At 47.5% G+C, this 15,756-nt stretch overlaps 1 protein-coding gene and 1 pseudogene across 1 annotated transcript; both read right to left on the bottom strand.

Annotated features, from left to right (window-relative positions):
* Nucleotides 1-639: 639 nt before the first annotated feature.
* LOC103197787 lies at nucleotides 640-3,948 on the bottom strand (annotated as a pseudogene).
* Nucleotides 3,949-6,470: 2,522 nt separating this feature from the next.
* On the bottom strand, nucleotides 6,471-15,500 carry LOC103197786 (DNA dC->dU-editing enzyme APOBEC-3H). The gene is given in 6 exon segments (XM_007941763.2): nucleotides 6,471-6,605; nucleotides 7,684-7,811; nucleotides 8,052-8,319; nucleotides 9,984-10,131; nucleotides 14,505-14,619; nucleotides 15,230-15,500. Coding segments are annotated over 6 exon segments (1,065 nt in total).
* Nucleotides 15,501-15,756: the final 256 nt, after the last annotated feature.

The raw sequence follows: 15,756 nt of genomic DNA, 5'->3' as shown, positions 1-15,756 counted from the left end.
TTAATGTTCTACTTAATTTCAGCTTTCATGTTCATTAATTTTTTTTAGTCGGCATTAATTTTATTTAAATAAATGACTGATTTTTCATATAACCATGATTCTGCTTTCTGTTTGCAAATTTGTCACTTGCAAATGTTAAAAGTTAAATGAAAAAAAAAATGACAGATCATCTAAATTGAGTTAAATAAAACTGCTTACATTTACAATTGGTCTCAACTTTTCAGATACCTACATTAAAATGGAACAAGATTGTTAACAACATTGTTAACAACATTGTTAAAATGTGACCTATTTTTTGGCTCAGCGTGAAACATTATGTAACTGTAAATTATTGCAGTCATTCCTCCCAGAACAAATTTAGTGAGAAGCTGTTTTGAAAGTTAGCCATCAAATGATAAATTATGGGAAACACTGAACAGCCATTTAAAATGCATATATAAAAAGCAATTACAATAAAACCAGAGTGGGAGAGGTAGCATAAAGTAAATAAAATCAAATAATTACTATACAATAACATACAAAATTTTGCTTATAAAAAACTGAAAATAGCATTTAAAAATTCTATTTTCCTCTTCTTTTGAGGGTCTTATGATGAAATGAAAATTTAGACCCAGATTCTCTGTACAGATTTTCCAAATGTTACTCATTGCTGGCATTGTTTTTTGCTAAAACCTCTCTGATCTGTCGGTCAAGTTCACTTATCATTCAATCCTCATGATCATATATAGCCATTCTCGTGAAGGTATCCTTTTCTTCTATTGTTGTTGTTGTTGTTATGTGCCGTCGAGTCGGACCCGACTCATAGCGACCCCTCCTTGGGTTTCCGAGGCAGTATCACTACGGAAGTAGGATTGCCCAACCTTCCTTCCGAGGAGTGGCTGGTGGGTTTGAACCGCCAGCCTTCTGGTTAGCAGTCAAGTGCCTTAGCCACTATGCTACCAGAGCTCCCTATTAGGTGAGTCAAATCATCATCCAGGCCTTCCTCCAATGCTTTGCCATGCAGGCTGCCCATTTTCCCACTTGCAGTCTCTCTGGAATCCTGGAACTGGTTTTGGTCTTGTTGCTTTAACCTGTTCAATTCATTTCTTATATCCAACAATTCTTGTGGTTCAGTTTTTACTGTATCTTTTTCCTCAGCAGGTGGGTAATGCAGTCACATCTGTTCCGATTCTTCTTGCTGTTTTTTAATGCAGTTTGGACTTAGTTGCAGATTCCAACTTTCTTTCAAGTTCAACCTTTTCCAAAGTGAGGTTCTTTTCTGACTGTAGTGGTTTGTTGCTCTGTTGATCCTTGAAATGTTGGAACTCTTTTTCTAAATTCTTATACTTATTTTCAGCTTCATTAAGCTTCTGTTGAAATTGGTGTTTATCCTCCTCTAGTTGCCTCGCCTTCAAGCTTTCTAGGTCTACGTGGTGAACACAATCTTTAGCCCTACGGACAGAGTCCTGAAGCTCTTGGAGGTTCTGTTCATGTTCTGACTGCAGCTCTATTTTTTTCTCTTTGAAGCCCCGATTCTGCACTGGCAAGTTGCTGCTCTCTCTTCTCTAAGTCAATGAGAGTTTTTTGAAGTTTTCCTTCCAAGATAGTATATTCAGCCACCTTTTTCTTTACTAATGATTCTGTCTCTTGGTCCCTTTTCTTCCACTCCTGCATAGGAACCAGTTCTTTCTGTTTTAGCTGATTTTCAAAAATGTCCCCTTGCATTTCTTTCCACATTTCTACCTCAAGTGCTGCTTTGTATTCTAAGGTTTCACGGGGTTCTGTATGGATTTCTGAAGGACAAAGTGCTGGGGGAAGAGAAGATGGCTTCTGTGGTTAAAAAAAACAAAACAAAACAAAACAAAAACAACCCACTGCCTTTGAGTCAGGTCTGACTCATAGCAACCCCTCCTTGGGTTTCCGAGGCAGTATTACTACAGAAGTAGATTGCCCAACCTTCCTTCCAAGGAGTGGCTGGTGGGTTTGAACCTCCAGCCTTCTGGTTAGCAGTCAGATGCCTTAGGCACTACGCCACCAGAGCGGAAAAATCCTGAGATGACTCAGAGACAAAAATCTCATGCAATTTTATTAGCCCATAATCTTCGAGAGTCATTGTGTAAGAAAGATCGACTCTTCTGTTATTTGACCGTTGTGCTGCTCTAACAGGTATGGTTTCACTGTAAGTGTGATGCCAGCGCTGTTCACCATTAGCACCTAGAAAGTGGGTTTTTGCTGAAGATAAGATGGTAGAAAGCTGAATTTTTGCGACTCCCAGATGTAAATCTTGACTCATTTTATCCTGTGTCATAATTCGACCAGCAATGGATGAGGCATAGTTGCAAAATCAAATGCACAGTAAGACTGCGGTAGAAGCACTCCCAGGTTTTTCCAAACTTCTGTAGGAGGCTTAGTCATTATGAGAGGTGAACTTCCAAAGGATGGGTATGAGTACCTTAATATCCAGTTGACTGGAAAGCCACCTTCCAAGACATGGATAATCCTTAAGTCCATCGAAAAGCAAAAGTGACGCGATGTTGCTGGAAGAGCTATCATCCGTCCTGAAGTTGTTTCTGAAGCCCTGGCTGGAGTCACGGAGCCAGTGCAGACACAGAAGAAGTCATAGCCTTTGGAGTTTGTCTTGTGTCTCTATCATTCTGTAAGCTTTCCACTTCACTTCCTGTTGCATCATCTTTTGTTGGAGGTGACTGGTTGTGAGGCAGAGCAGGGGACACGCTTGGTGATCTTGGCACAGTAGGTGTCTTCTCGGCACAGTAGGTGTCTTCTCCTTTATGGGAGTTAAAACTCTCTTCTTTGAATGTTCTGGGTCTTGTTCATTCTGGGTTTTTAATTCAATTCAAGACTGGGCACCTACGCCTTCTCTCTGGAGAGCCACGGCCACTCCCACAGTCGGGGCCAGCTCCACAGGAAAAGGTGCCAGCTTTTGTTGGGCTCGGTTTGGTGGCTCAGGAGTAAAAGCACCCTAACCGTGACTGGCTGGTCACTGATTTCTGGACTGCCCTTCTTGAGTAATCCAGTCAATGGTATTTCTGTGCTTCCAAGTGACCAGTCTCCACAACAGAGATGGATCCCAAGTCTAGACTGAAAAGTCAGGTAAATACAAAGAGCTTCACTGCTGCGTGTGCGAACAGATGCTCTCTCTGACTCAAAGCTTGGGCTGATCAAATCAGTGACGGGTTCATTTGTAACATCATCTCCCAGTAAAGAACAGTAAAAGAAAAATTCACGTTGTCTTTCTGCTCCAGCTGGGTGGCAAACGCTCTAGTCACTGACGTTAATGAAGGAGTCAGTCAATACTCTGCTGGTCCAATCTGATGGCAGCCTGCATCCTCACTCAGCACTGCCACAATGTCCTTGGGGTCAAGTCCAGACAGGCTGGCATATACTTTTCCATCCCGACGGGGTGCTCCCTTTGCTTTAAAGCTATCCGCTGGTGCTTTTGTGGCTGTTTCCAAAGCAATGCTTCTCTGTATTTCAGACTTGAACTTGGTATATTCATCACTCAGTAACTGATACCATTTTGGTGGTGGCTTTGTTTCTTGAGCGGTTCTTAAGTCCAGAACAATGTAATCTATGGTCTCCTTGACTGAAGATAAAGGATCCAAAGCAAAACACTGGAGTTCCATAGGATTACGCTGTAGCCTGTGCCTGATGAAGGGCTTTCCTACCAATTTCTCAAACCAACTCAGTGGCAAAGTCTGGCTGCTCAGTGTGGTCCACAGGATCAGAAGCCAACTGTTCACCATCAAACTTGGCTTCTGCTATGAGAATAGGCTTTGGACATTTAGGGAAATGACGACCATCTGTGATAGGCAGATGGCACAACCTTGCTTGCTGATAAAGTGAAGAAGACTTGTGAAGATGAAAGACCACACAGCCTTCATTATGGATTGCACATCAGCCTTCAAGGATGGACACAACGATGAGAAGTTGGTCGGACTTGGAGACCATGGTCGCCATTGCCAGCCTGCAGGCGGGGTCTTTCACCGCCTGCGTATCCACTTTTCAAACGTCCCAGCAGCTCCCTAGCAACCAGGCCCAGAGGCCCAGAGGCCCAGAGGCCCAGAGTGTTCATTCATTTTTATATTTCTGGTTCCTTTTATTGGTTTTCCTAATCTCTTAAAATGAATAGTAAATCACTGTACTTATCTTTCTTATTTATAATGAAAGCATTTAGCCCATTCATTTTTCTCTGAGTATAAATTCTGCTGTGTCCTGTAGATTTGGCTTTGTAGTTACATCAGTTAGGGCATGTGTGGCTACAACGAATAGAATACCTGCTGAGCAGTGATTTGAATTATACATTTATTATTTCATTTAATGAGAAGACTGGAGACAAATATTTCTAGGGTAGTGTTGTAGTTAAAAAAAAAAGAAGAAAAAAAAACCCTACAAATTTGTTTAAAGTAAAAAACAAAGAATTTATTACAGTGGAAGAGCATTTTGCAAAATGAGGAAACAAAGTCAAGAAGCCCTGGTGATGTGTTCCAGAGACCTGCTCATTTACAAAGGCTTATAAATACAAATGATTGATTGACGTTTAAAGAGCTTAGAACAAGGTTAGGGAACTCAGGCACAGGTTAGGGGGGAAAAAAAAAGAGCTAGCATCAACTCTGGCTAATTAAAACAGAGAAGAAAAAAAAAGATGTATTAAAAAGATGTTGCATGACCACTGAATCTCTAGGGAAGGCGGACGACTAGATCGGGAAGCACCTTTTTTATTTTTTTGGAGGAGGAGCGAAGGGGGTATTTTCTGTGAATAGGCTGACCACCAAAGTCACATGTTTAACACTATGTCTGAACCTGTTCATGTTGAATAATCTCTTAACATCAGCCACTTCTAACCACAAATTCAAAATAAGCAGAACATGGGAGCAAGACCACAGTTTTCTACAGAAGCTGTCTGTATCTAAGTGTGAAATGGAAATTTTACAGAGGTACCAGGCTACATTGGCTAACAAAATAGAGACACTTAACACAAGCTTAGACTTTAGCTCGAGGTCTTTAGTCATGCCAAGGCCTCAGTTTTAAAAATGCTCTACCTCAGTAGCTATTGTTTTAGTGACTTAACAATGACATCAAAGACTCACACTCATAGGCTTTTTTGTCCTCATGCTCATCACCTCTTAGCTGCAAGATAGGTGCCATAGTTCCGGACATCACAAGCTCGATGTCGCTCACAGGCATGAAAAACAAGGAGAGGCACTGCAATTAAATCCTATTTGCCTAAAGTGTCTTTCTGTTTTTTCAATCACAAGACTCCTCCAGCAGACAATTTCTTACATTTGATTGGTCAGACCTGGGTCACATGGCCAATCCTAGCTGCAAGGGAGGCTAAAAAATACCTACCCAAGGTAGATAGGATTACTGTGACAGGTTTAGACCAGTCATGATCCATCCCCTGAACTATAAACAATGCCTCTCTGAACAAATTTGCAGCCCTCATAGTTTTTCCTTCATATATTTGGCTGCTATGTTGCTTGGTACATACAAGTTTTTGTTTGTTATACCTTAGTCTGTTTCTTTTGACCATTACATAAGGTCCCTCTATAACTTGTTTAAGGCCTTAAACTCCATCTTATCTAATACTGCCACTCTTGCTTTCTTTTCAAATTTTAATTCGCCTGGTATCTCTTTGTCCATCCATTAATTTTCAACCTTTGTTTCACTTTTAAAAGGTGTTTCTTAGCTGCTGTGTAGTAGGATTGATTATGCTCACATCTAGTGGGGTGCACTTGATTTCATGCTTTCATTTTATTCTCTCCTCATTATTTATTGCAACTTGTTTCCCCCGTTTTTCTTTTTCCCCATTCTGGTGGGAAGGCTGAGAAGACAGCGGTGCTGGTGTGGGTGGAGTCATTATCTCTGTAGGAAGCCTGTCTTCACCAGAGCAGCTTTACAGCATGATCCTTCCTGGCTTTGAAGCCTCCCAATCTAGTCATCCACCTTCCCTAGAGATTCAGTGGTCCATGCAAAAAGTATTTTTTTTCCTTCTCTTTCTATTTAATTAGCCAGAGTTGGTGCTAGTTGTTTCCATGAAGAATCCAAAATAAAAGTTCTTTCTTCTTTTTCCTCTGTCTCTCTTTTTAACAATCAATTCTATGGGGGCACCTCTGCTCAAAAGAGATACACCTAATTTATTTAGACACAGATTGGGAGAAGAGGCCAGTGATACTAATCTCAACAAAATAACACAACTATTCTAAACTAGACAGGAATGTTTCAAATAAAAACTTGTTTCTCAGTGCGGCAGAATAAAAGTCTCTTCTATTCATTTTCATAGATGACAATTTGACTGTCTCCCTAGAAGGTGGCCCAGGTTTTATAGACCTAAAATGTATCTTTATTTTTGCCAATTATAAAATTACACAGTCATTTACAAAAGAAAACCGATATGAATGAGGGTGGAAAGAAAAGCTTCTGGACTTGGGGTAAGGCTCAGCATTGGTGGACGGGTGAGTATGCAAAGCTTGTTACTTGCTGCTAAGAGTCAGTCGTGTATGAAGCCCTGAGGTGCTACAGAGATGGTCCATATATCTTAGCAATGAGGGTGGTGGGGATCAAAGGTGCAAATTCCTGAAGTCTTCATTTAAAACATCTTGATGGGGCTGTTGAGAGAATAGGGGAGAAATGAGGAATCAGATTGGCATGACATTGTGCCAGGAGGAAGGGAAGGAGAGGTGAAAATGAAAACAAGGGGGTGGGAAAAAAGCCGGCACCAGGAGGTCAAGGTGAGGTCTTGGGACAGCATCCAAGACAGCTTCCACTCAAATCACAATTTAAAAAAAGAGCTTCTAAGAGAAGGCAGAGATACAAGGAAGCTGGGAATTCTTGATGAAAGAGGGGAGCAAAAGGGTGCTGTGAGAAAAGGGAAAGTTGTGTACGTGTGGTGCGTATGTGTGGTGTGTGTGGTGTGTATGTGTGGTGCATATGTGTGGTGTGTATGTGTGGTGTGTGTGCATGTGTGTGTACGTGTGGCGTATGTGTGGTGTGTACATATGGTGCGTGTGGTGTGTGTAGTGTGTGTATATGTGTGTAGTGTGTATGTGTGGGGTGTGTATGTAGGTGTGTGTGTGTGGTGTGTGTGGTGTATATGTGGTGCGTGTATGCAGTGTGTGTGTATGGTGTATGTGTATGTGTGGTGTGTGTATGGTGTGTGTATATGTGTGGTGTGTTTATGTGTAGTGCGTGTGGTGTGTATGTGTGGTGTATGTATGTACAGTGCGTGTGGTGTTTGTGTGGTGTGTATGTGGTGTATGTATGTGTGGTGTGTGTATGGTGTGTGTATATGTGTGGTGTGTTTATGTGTAGTGCGTGTGGTGTGTATGTGTGGTGTATGTATGTACAGTGCGTGTGGTGTTTGTGTGGTGTGTATGTGGTGTATGTATGTGTGGTGTGTGTATGTGTAGTGTGTGTATGCATGGTATGTGTATGGTGTGCATGTGGTATGTGTGTATATTTGGTGCGCATGCATGTATGTGTAGTGTGTATGTGTGTGTTTGGTGTATGTGTGATGTATGTGTGTGGTATACACATGGCATATGTATGTGTGTAATTTGTATGTGGTATGTGTGTGTGAGCAGTGGGGAGAGAGAGCCTGGAGAGAGAGATAGGGCGGGGGGCTGAAGCAGGGAAAGTGTGATGGGGGTGCAGGTGGGGAGGAGAAGAGGGAGGTGAGGGACCTACGGTGGGTGAGCGCTCCACAATTTTCCTGTACCGTCGAGCTATGCTCCTACTGTATGACTCCAGATTCTTCCATTCTACAAAGGGCTCCCCTTGGTGGTCCACAAAGTTTTCCCAGCAGTCTGTGAAATCTGAGGGGCAAGAGGGGAAACCACCAGGCCTCAAGGTGGGGTCTGCAAGCCCTCACCCCACAGGGCCAGAGTCTTCTCCTTCTCCCTCCCCTCACTTCCTTTCCTCAGGCTATGTTGCTACCCCATAATATTCTCTTCTAGGCAGACTCAGATCCCAGGCCACAGCTGGACCCCCAGCCCTCTCTCCCAGAACCACGAAGCCTCCCCATCTCCTGGCAGCTCACCACAGAAAGCGCCTACCCTCTTTGGTCATGACGGCCACTTGGATGTTGGATTTATGCAGATGCTGCAGGCCCTGTATATGGTCCTTGCACCAGTGGTTGTACAGTCGGGACATGAAAATGCGCAGACTCACGTAGTGGCAATCATTGATGAACTTGACCAGTCTCTGGGCACAGTAAGGGCAGGGGCTCCATGTGAGGTAGCAGGTGATATCATAGTTATTGGCTGGGTCCAGTGTCATGGAAGTGATCTCGTCAATAAAGCGAATTACCACATGGTAACTTTTCTAGGGAGAGTCCCCGAGAGAGAAAGAAGGATTAGAGGGTAGAGTTCGGAGGCTGGACTGAGGTGGAGACAAGAGGCTGCCCGGTGAACCTCTGTGGGTATGAGCTGGACTGGGAAAAGACACCTCCTTCACTCCTTTGGGCCCTCGCTGGCTGGCTCACTCATCCATTAATTCAACAAAGCGCCCACAGTGTTATCTGAGTAGACACAGAGCCCCGCCTGTCAGGGCACACAGCCAGACAAGGAGGCTGCTGGCCCAGTCTCCAACACTGTGGCGCTCCCTGATGGACAAGTGTCCAACAGGTTATCTGAAGATGTTTCCAAGTGGGCATAAGAGCAGGTCAGGATGGGAGGGATGGGCAGGGCAGGTAGGGAGACAGGTGGGGAGCAGAAGGGCAGGGGTATATGGGGATGTGTTGTAGGTGGAATTTAGAGCTTAGTCCTAGGAACAGCCAGGTGTTAAGGCCTGTGACTGCCATCGAGTTGAATTCCACTGATAACAACCCCCATTGGGCCTCTGAGGCTGTAAATCTTTAGGGAAGTGAAAAGTGGGATATTCAACTCGATGGCCGAGTCACAGGCCTTAGCACCTGGCCATCCCCAGGACTAAGCTCTAAACTCCACCTACAAGAGATCGCCATACACCCCTGCTCCTTCCTTCTGTGGAGCAGCTCGTGGGCTTGAACCGCTGACCTTCCACGTAGCAGCCAAATGCCAAGATGGGGCAATCTACCTCCGTAAAGATTTACAGCCTCGGAAACCCAATGGGGGTTGCTATGAGTTGGAATCAACTCGATGGCAGGGAGTTTGGTTTGGTTTTTTTTGGAAGGCTTGTGGCATCCCTGGGTGATGCCACCAGTGAAGTGTTTGGCTGCTAACTGGAAGGTCAGCAGCTTGAATCCGCCCAATAACGCCACGGAAGAAAGGCCTGGTGACCTGCTTCTGTAAGATTCCAGTCAAGAAAGCCTGCCGTTCCCCCTGCCACACACGGGGTCGCCGAGTGTCAGGATCGGCTTGACAGTAACTGGGGTGGGTTTGGTTTCAGGGTTTTGACTGTCACCTATCTGTCAGTTTGTTGTACTGGGGTGGCCTGCATGTTGCTTTGATGCTGGAGACTCAGCCACTGGTATCGGCAATTTGACAGTGAGTAAAGGGGAAGTAAAATGGGGCTGGAGGCTGAAGGGAGTGCCTTAATTGAGTAGCAACTACATGTCATGCGGAGTGTGATAGTCATTGTGTCATCAAAGCCATGGCAGCCTGCGCACGAATGCGGTTTTGCAATGATTTTACAGACGAGGGCACACAGTTGGGACTGCCCAGAGCCTCAGTTTCCTTATCCATGAAATGGGGATGAAGCCAGTAATAACCACGCTGCTCAGGCAAGACATCCGGCACGAGGGGCTGCAGGGAAGACAGAGTTTGGTGGGGGCCCTGAGAGGGGACCAGGACATTATCCTGGAGGGAACAGCATCTGCTGAAGCCCAGGGGATGAGGCAATGTACACGGCCCCAGGAAGTCCGGGCTAACTCTGCCCAGTAGGCCATGCAACAGCAGGGCCCAAGGCTAAGAAAACACAGAGGACATTGCCATGGCAATTGAGGAACGTAGGCAAATCCAATAGGTTCAGCCCCTGCCAACCTTGTGCCCAGAGAGCCCAATCGGCACCTTGTACTGAAAGCAGCGTTTGACGGGTTGGGGGCCCTTCAGCTGGTAGCACAAGTAGGCATTCCTTGTGTAGTAGGGCTTTCCGACACGGCGCCGGTTGTTAAATTGTGAGTCAAACATCTCTTTGGTGAGCAGATCCATTGTGCTCCTGTGCAGCAAGAAGGGGATAATCAAACATTCAGAGAGCATGCTCAGAAGCCACTCTGGGCTCCTGTCCCCTCAGGAAGGAAGGGTCCCTGGCAGGAAGGAAGGGAGACTCTCTGCTTTCTTTGTTGGCCAGGAGGGGCCAACAGCTGTCCAACCATCTTTCACTGTGAAGTCCAATGAGCATGGTGAATAGCTATAAGCAGACCTGGTGGCTGCAATTATGGAATATGGCCAAGGACACAGAGAGGCGGGGCCTGGGGAAGCAGTAGTGGAGGTATTCACTGGGACAGGTATGGGGGGGGGGTGCGGCTGAGTCAGGAGCAGGGAAGGAGCCCAGAAGAGAGAGATGATGCCTGGGCCTTGTGGAGGGGGAGGTAGGAGGCAGAGCTGGGGCAGAGCCCAGAGCAGAGAGGGCCCTGCAGGGTAGAGCAGGCAGTACTAGGTAGCTGGTCCCTGAAGCCTGGTTGGGCTGTAGCCTCTGTGCTGACCTTATCCGCAGTCTGGCCCCTGGTGCTATAGACTCCATGCTGGGCTCATCCCAGCCTGACCCTTGGTGTTGGGTGCTCTGGCTTCATTTCTCATTCAAAGAAATGCTGCTGGCCTCAGGAAGACCCCTTATCTGTGAGTGTTCTCCCAGACCATCTGAGTACGCTCTCCATACCCCCACCATGGCCCCTGCAGGCACCAGTATCCTAACAGAAATCCAAGCAAGATGGAAAGTGAGGACTGGGGTCTGGGCTGTGGGTTCCCACCTCTGGCCCTGGCAGAGGCAGGTGTGCCAGGCAGATCCAGTGCCCCGTCTTCTACCCCAGTTCCCCAATAGCACTGAGAGGGGAGGGTCACTCTCCTGACAGCTCAGATGAGGTCACAGGCACAGAAAGGCTAAGATAGTGGCTTAGAGTCACATAGCCAATAAGGAGCAGAGCAGGACCATAGCCAGGCCTGTCTGGCTGAGGCCCCCTCCTCCCTGATACACTGCCCCCGATTCCTCATCCTTTAATGACAGGAGTAGGGAAGATGGCACAGCAGACGAGGAATTGCTACCCTCTAGGGCCTCCTAATATGGGGCAATCTACTTCCATAGTGATACTGCCTCGGAAACCCAAGGGGGGGTCGCTATGAGTCGGGTCCGACTCTACGGCACATAACAACAACAACAACAACAACAACAACAGGGCCTCCTAAGGAGCCCTGGTGGTGTAGTGCCTAAAGGCATTTGACTGCTGACCAGAAGGCTAGAGGTTCAAACCCACCAGCCACTCCTCAGAAGGCAGATGAGCCAATCTACTTCTGTGGAGATACTGCCTCAGAAATCAAAGGAGGGGTCGTTATGAGTCGCAATCAACTCGACAGCAGTGAGTGAAAGTGAGTGAGAAAGGCCCTCCCAGATCAGGATTTGAAGACCTGGACTTCAATCAAGTTTCCATCCTGAAAGCTGTCTGTTTGCCTTGTCACAGGTCAACCAAGGACCATCAAATGCAGAACAAAGAGCATCTTCAGCAAGGTGAATTCTAAGGGATGACTTCCTTAGTAGCCACCTCATATTTGAGATTTCACCCATGTGACTCCCAAATGAACCTTTCCCTGCCACTCTGCTGCCACCCCTGCCTGACACACTCCACTCTGCCCAGGGGCCCTGGGATTGCAGTGGGTTTATTAGACCTCTGGCAGGTGAAATACAGAAAGGTGCTTAGAGGCTCTGTGTGGATGGTAACCTCTCTACTCTGCCTGTCCTAATGTTCCTGGGGGCCAATGATGAGGGAAGAGGCCAGAACAAGCCAGCCCCTGCCAGGAAGAGTGTTCAGGTCTGCACAATGGGGTGTTGGTCCAAGTCAGAGAGCTGAGAGGTCCCCCTGGCCTGAGAAGCAGGTCGAGAGAGGATGCAAAGTGTTATGGTGGAATTGTGTCCCCCTGACATAAGTGTTGGAATCTGAGTCCCTGTAACAGTGGCTGTAATCTGATCCATGGTAACATAATCACCTTCCATAAAGTAATCTAATGTAATGCAAATGGTTGAGATGATGCCAGTGTGGGGAGGGTCCTAAGCACTTCTCAGCTACATGAAGAATAGGATAGACCCAGAGACCCAGCCAGCTACCGAGGCAGAGATAGGGAATACCCAGGGTCACTGACAAGGACTCTGAGCCTCCAGAACTGTGAGAAAATAAATGTCCGTCCTTTACAGCTCCCCACTTGGGTCCTCTATGCTACAGTAGCACTAGGTAACCCAGACGGGAAGTGAGACTGGAACCCTTGCTGGCCTTCACTAAGATCAGTGCTGATACTGCTGCTGGGGCCAGGGATTCCTGCCAGGAGAGACATTAAGTGTGAGCCAATTGAGACAGGGAGAAGGGACATGTGCAATACACACACTGCCTGGGGCATCAGGGACGTTGTGCGGTCCTTGACACTGGCCTTCTGCTTTGTCCACATTCTCGAGGAGGACGTGCCCTTCTGACCCGGCCACTCTGACTTCTCGATTTGGATGATCGAGACAATTACGAGATGTGTTCGTCAGACATCTGTGACCCCGCTGGAGCCCCTCCTTGGAGGAAACAGGGAGCAGAGAGAAGTTGGGACAGTGGTGCTGAAGCAGCTAGACAGGACCCTCTGGTCCTGCCCTTAGACATCATGTCCAGGAACCAACCAACTAGCAGCGGGGACTGGTGATCGTGGCCAAGGGAGGAACAGCAGCTCTGTGTGGGCCCCTATGTGTTCTCTGGCATATCTTACAGACTTGCTCCAAACTGAACACTGTCCACCTACTTCCTTTCTTCTGGGTCTGCCTGCCCAGAGTTGCACCCTACTATGCCAAACTCATTTTAGTGTGGGGCCAGTCTTGTGATGGCAATGGATGGATGTTCCAGGGACCTATTTAGCACTTCTGGGCCTGGCTAACTTCTTCCCACCATGTTCTCACTGTATTTGCTTATAGGCAAAAGAGCCAGGAGCTCACTTCCTGTTTTGCCTAGCCCACTCAGAGGCCCTTTCACCTCCCTGTCTGATTCCTGGGGGTCCTTCAACTTTTTCTTCCATGTTTTGGAAAAGGTCTGATGAGCTCAGGCCTCATTGAACCCAATCCTACTTTCTTATAAAAACTCATCTGTTCTGGTTCCCTGGTGCCACTCTGACAGGAATGTACAACAAATAGGATGGCTTGAACAAACGGGAGTTTATTCTCTTACAGTTTGGAGGCTTTAAGTCCAAGTTCAAAGTGCCGGGCTCTAGGGGCTGGGTAAAAGCCCCTCAACCTTGGACTTCAGCTCTGCCTCCTGCTCCCGGCCCACTAAAGCTGGAGGCTTTTCTTCACTCAGACAGCTGCTGGCTGCTGAGGCTGACAAACCCAAGATCGACAAGTGAAAATTCACAGTCCCAATGTTACCAAACCACACAGCAGGCCATTGATTCAAGTCCACTGAAAGTCCCAAGATTGGCAGAGCATGGCAGACTGCTGAACAATGACTCAGCTATGTGCAGGGTTCAAGCGTGCCATAAATTGGAGACCTTCCTCAAAGTTGCTTCTTATATACTGGACACAGACCACATCCCTAAAGCAGCTACTCAGCTGCTCCAATAGATTCCACCATGGAGTTAATTACCAATCTCACCATGGGGAATAACTACATCCAGCTGCTCAGCCACTCAACCAGGCCCAGCCAAGTTGACACACAAACTTAACTCCCGTATCATCTGATAATGAACCATTAAGGTCATCTTTCTCTCACTGTCCATCACCATCTCCAAGTCATATCCCATATCCCAGGGCTACGTGATTGGGAGCAATTTGGGAATGGGTTAAAGGATGAGCAGAGCAAGGGTTGGGGTGTTGATGATGGACAGGATGGAGGAAGATGGGGTAGAGCCTGAGGGTGCAGGAAAGTTCTGGAATAGTTGACATGTGACAGGGCCAGGGCAGGAATATTCTAGAAGATAATACATGGACCCAGGCCCCAAGCCCTGCTGCATCTGCTCACCTCAGTCATTTCCACCAGGGGTCCTTGTTCTCTTATCTGTCTCAACAGATGTTCTCCAGTTTTCTGAGCCTCCTGTTTATACATGTTCATGCTATTTGTTTTCAAGTTAACAAGACAATGTGAGTGGTTGGTAAGATGGAAGGAAATAGCATGTGGGGGCTCTGTGAGGCCCTAGGAAGTGGAGGTGGTAGGAGAAGAAAAGGAGGCTCTCCAAAGAGAGGGGAGTGGTGGGATCTGGGGAGAGAGTCAGGGGAGAGAGCAGGCAGAGAGGACCACCTCAGAGCTGGGAAGGAGGGCAGGGCCAGGAAGGAGTTGAATCTGGTCAGAGACCAGAAAGAGCATGAGGGCGAGGGTCAGGAGATGAGAGGAGAGAGGGATAAGGCTAGGAGGATGCCCTCACCTGTGAATGTCCTCAAGCATCCTGTCCAAAGCCTTGTAGTTTGCATTCAGGTTCTCCCAAGGCTGGAACTGTGTTCCCTGATGGTCCACAAAGTTTTCCCAAAAGTTTTCAAAGTCTGAGATGAAAACAAACAAACAAAAAAAACCCCTGTTGCCATGGAGCCCTGGTGGCTCAGCGGTTTAATGCTTGGCTGCTAACCAAAAGATTGGCAGTGGGAACCCACCAACCAGTCCACAGGAGAAAGATATGGCAATTTTCTCAGAAACCAGATGGGGCAGTTTCACTCTGTCCTATAGGGTCACTGGGAGCTCTGGTAGCATAGTGCCTAAGGCACTTGACTGCTAACCAGAAGGCTGGCGGTTCAAACCCACCAGCCACTCCTCGGAAGGAGGATGGGGCAATCTACTTCCGTAGTGATACTGCCTCGGAAACCCAAGGAGGGGTCGCTATGAGTCGGGTCTGACTCGACGGCACATAACAACAACAACAACATAGGGTCACTATGAAGGTCTGAGATGAAAGAGGTGTGGAAAGGGTCAGCTCTAAGCAGGGCTTGTGGCCCAATCCTCCCCTGCCTTCTTTCAGAACCAGGTCCTGTCTCAGCCCTTCTCAGCTCCTCACAGGCACTCTCTCAGCTGGCATTCCAGATCCTCCCACTCCTCCTCCCAGTCCCTCTGCGATCCTGCCCCCACGTTTCCCTGCCCACGGCCCTAGGTGACTCTTACCTTGGGCAGACATGATTTTGATCTGGGCCCCTGCCTGCCACAGGCTGTGGAGCCCGCGGTGGGTCTCTGGTTTCTTGGTGTAGTAGAGGCGGGCAACAAAGATGTTCAGGTGCACATTACCGTGTGCCTTCAGGAACTCGACCACTTGGACTGCACATTTGCAGCAAGGGCTCCAGGTCAGGTACCAGATGACCTGGTACTCGTTTTCGGGAGGCAGCCCCTCGTGGAGCCACCAGTCAAGGAAGAGCGATTCTGCATGGCTGGGAGGCATGGAAAAGGCCTGGGAAAGATGAAGAGGGACAGGATGGGCTGAGGGCGGGGGAGGGACTGGGAGGTGTGTGGGTGGAGAAGCCGGTAGGTAAGCAGAGTGGGAGGAGCTACCAGGACAGAAGCCCCAGGGGCACCTTATTCATTGATTCGCCTCTTCTTCCCTCCTTCTAGGAGCTCTGGTGACCTATTGGTTACAAAAGGTAGATGATTTGAACCTGCCAGCTGTTCTGCAAGGGAAAGATGAGGCAGTCTGTTTC

Source organism: Orycteropus afer, unplaced genomic scaffold (assembly GCF_000298275.1).
Source record: "Orycteropus afer afer isolate SDZICR_OR568_19922 unplaced genomic scaffold, OryAfe1.0 scaffold00083, whole genome shotgun sequence".
NCBI classification, from domain to species: domain Eukaryota; kingdom Metazoa; phylum Chordata; class Mammalia; order Tubulidentata; family Orycteropodidae; genus Orycteropus; species Orycteropus afer.
Note: the sequence above shows the minus strand (reverse complement) of the source record. Positions and strands in the feature narration are given on the sequence as shown.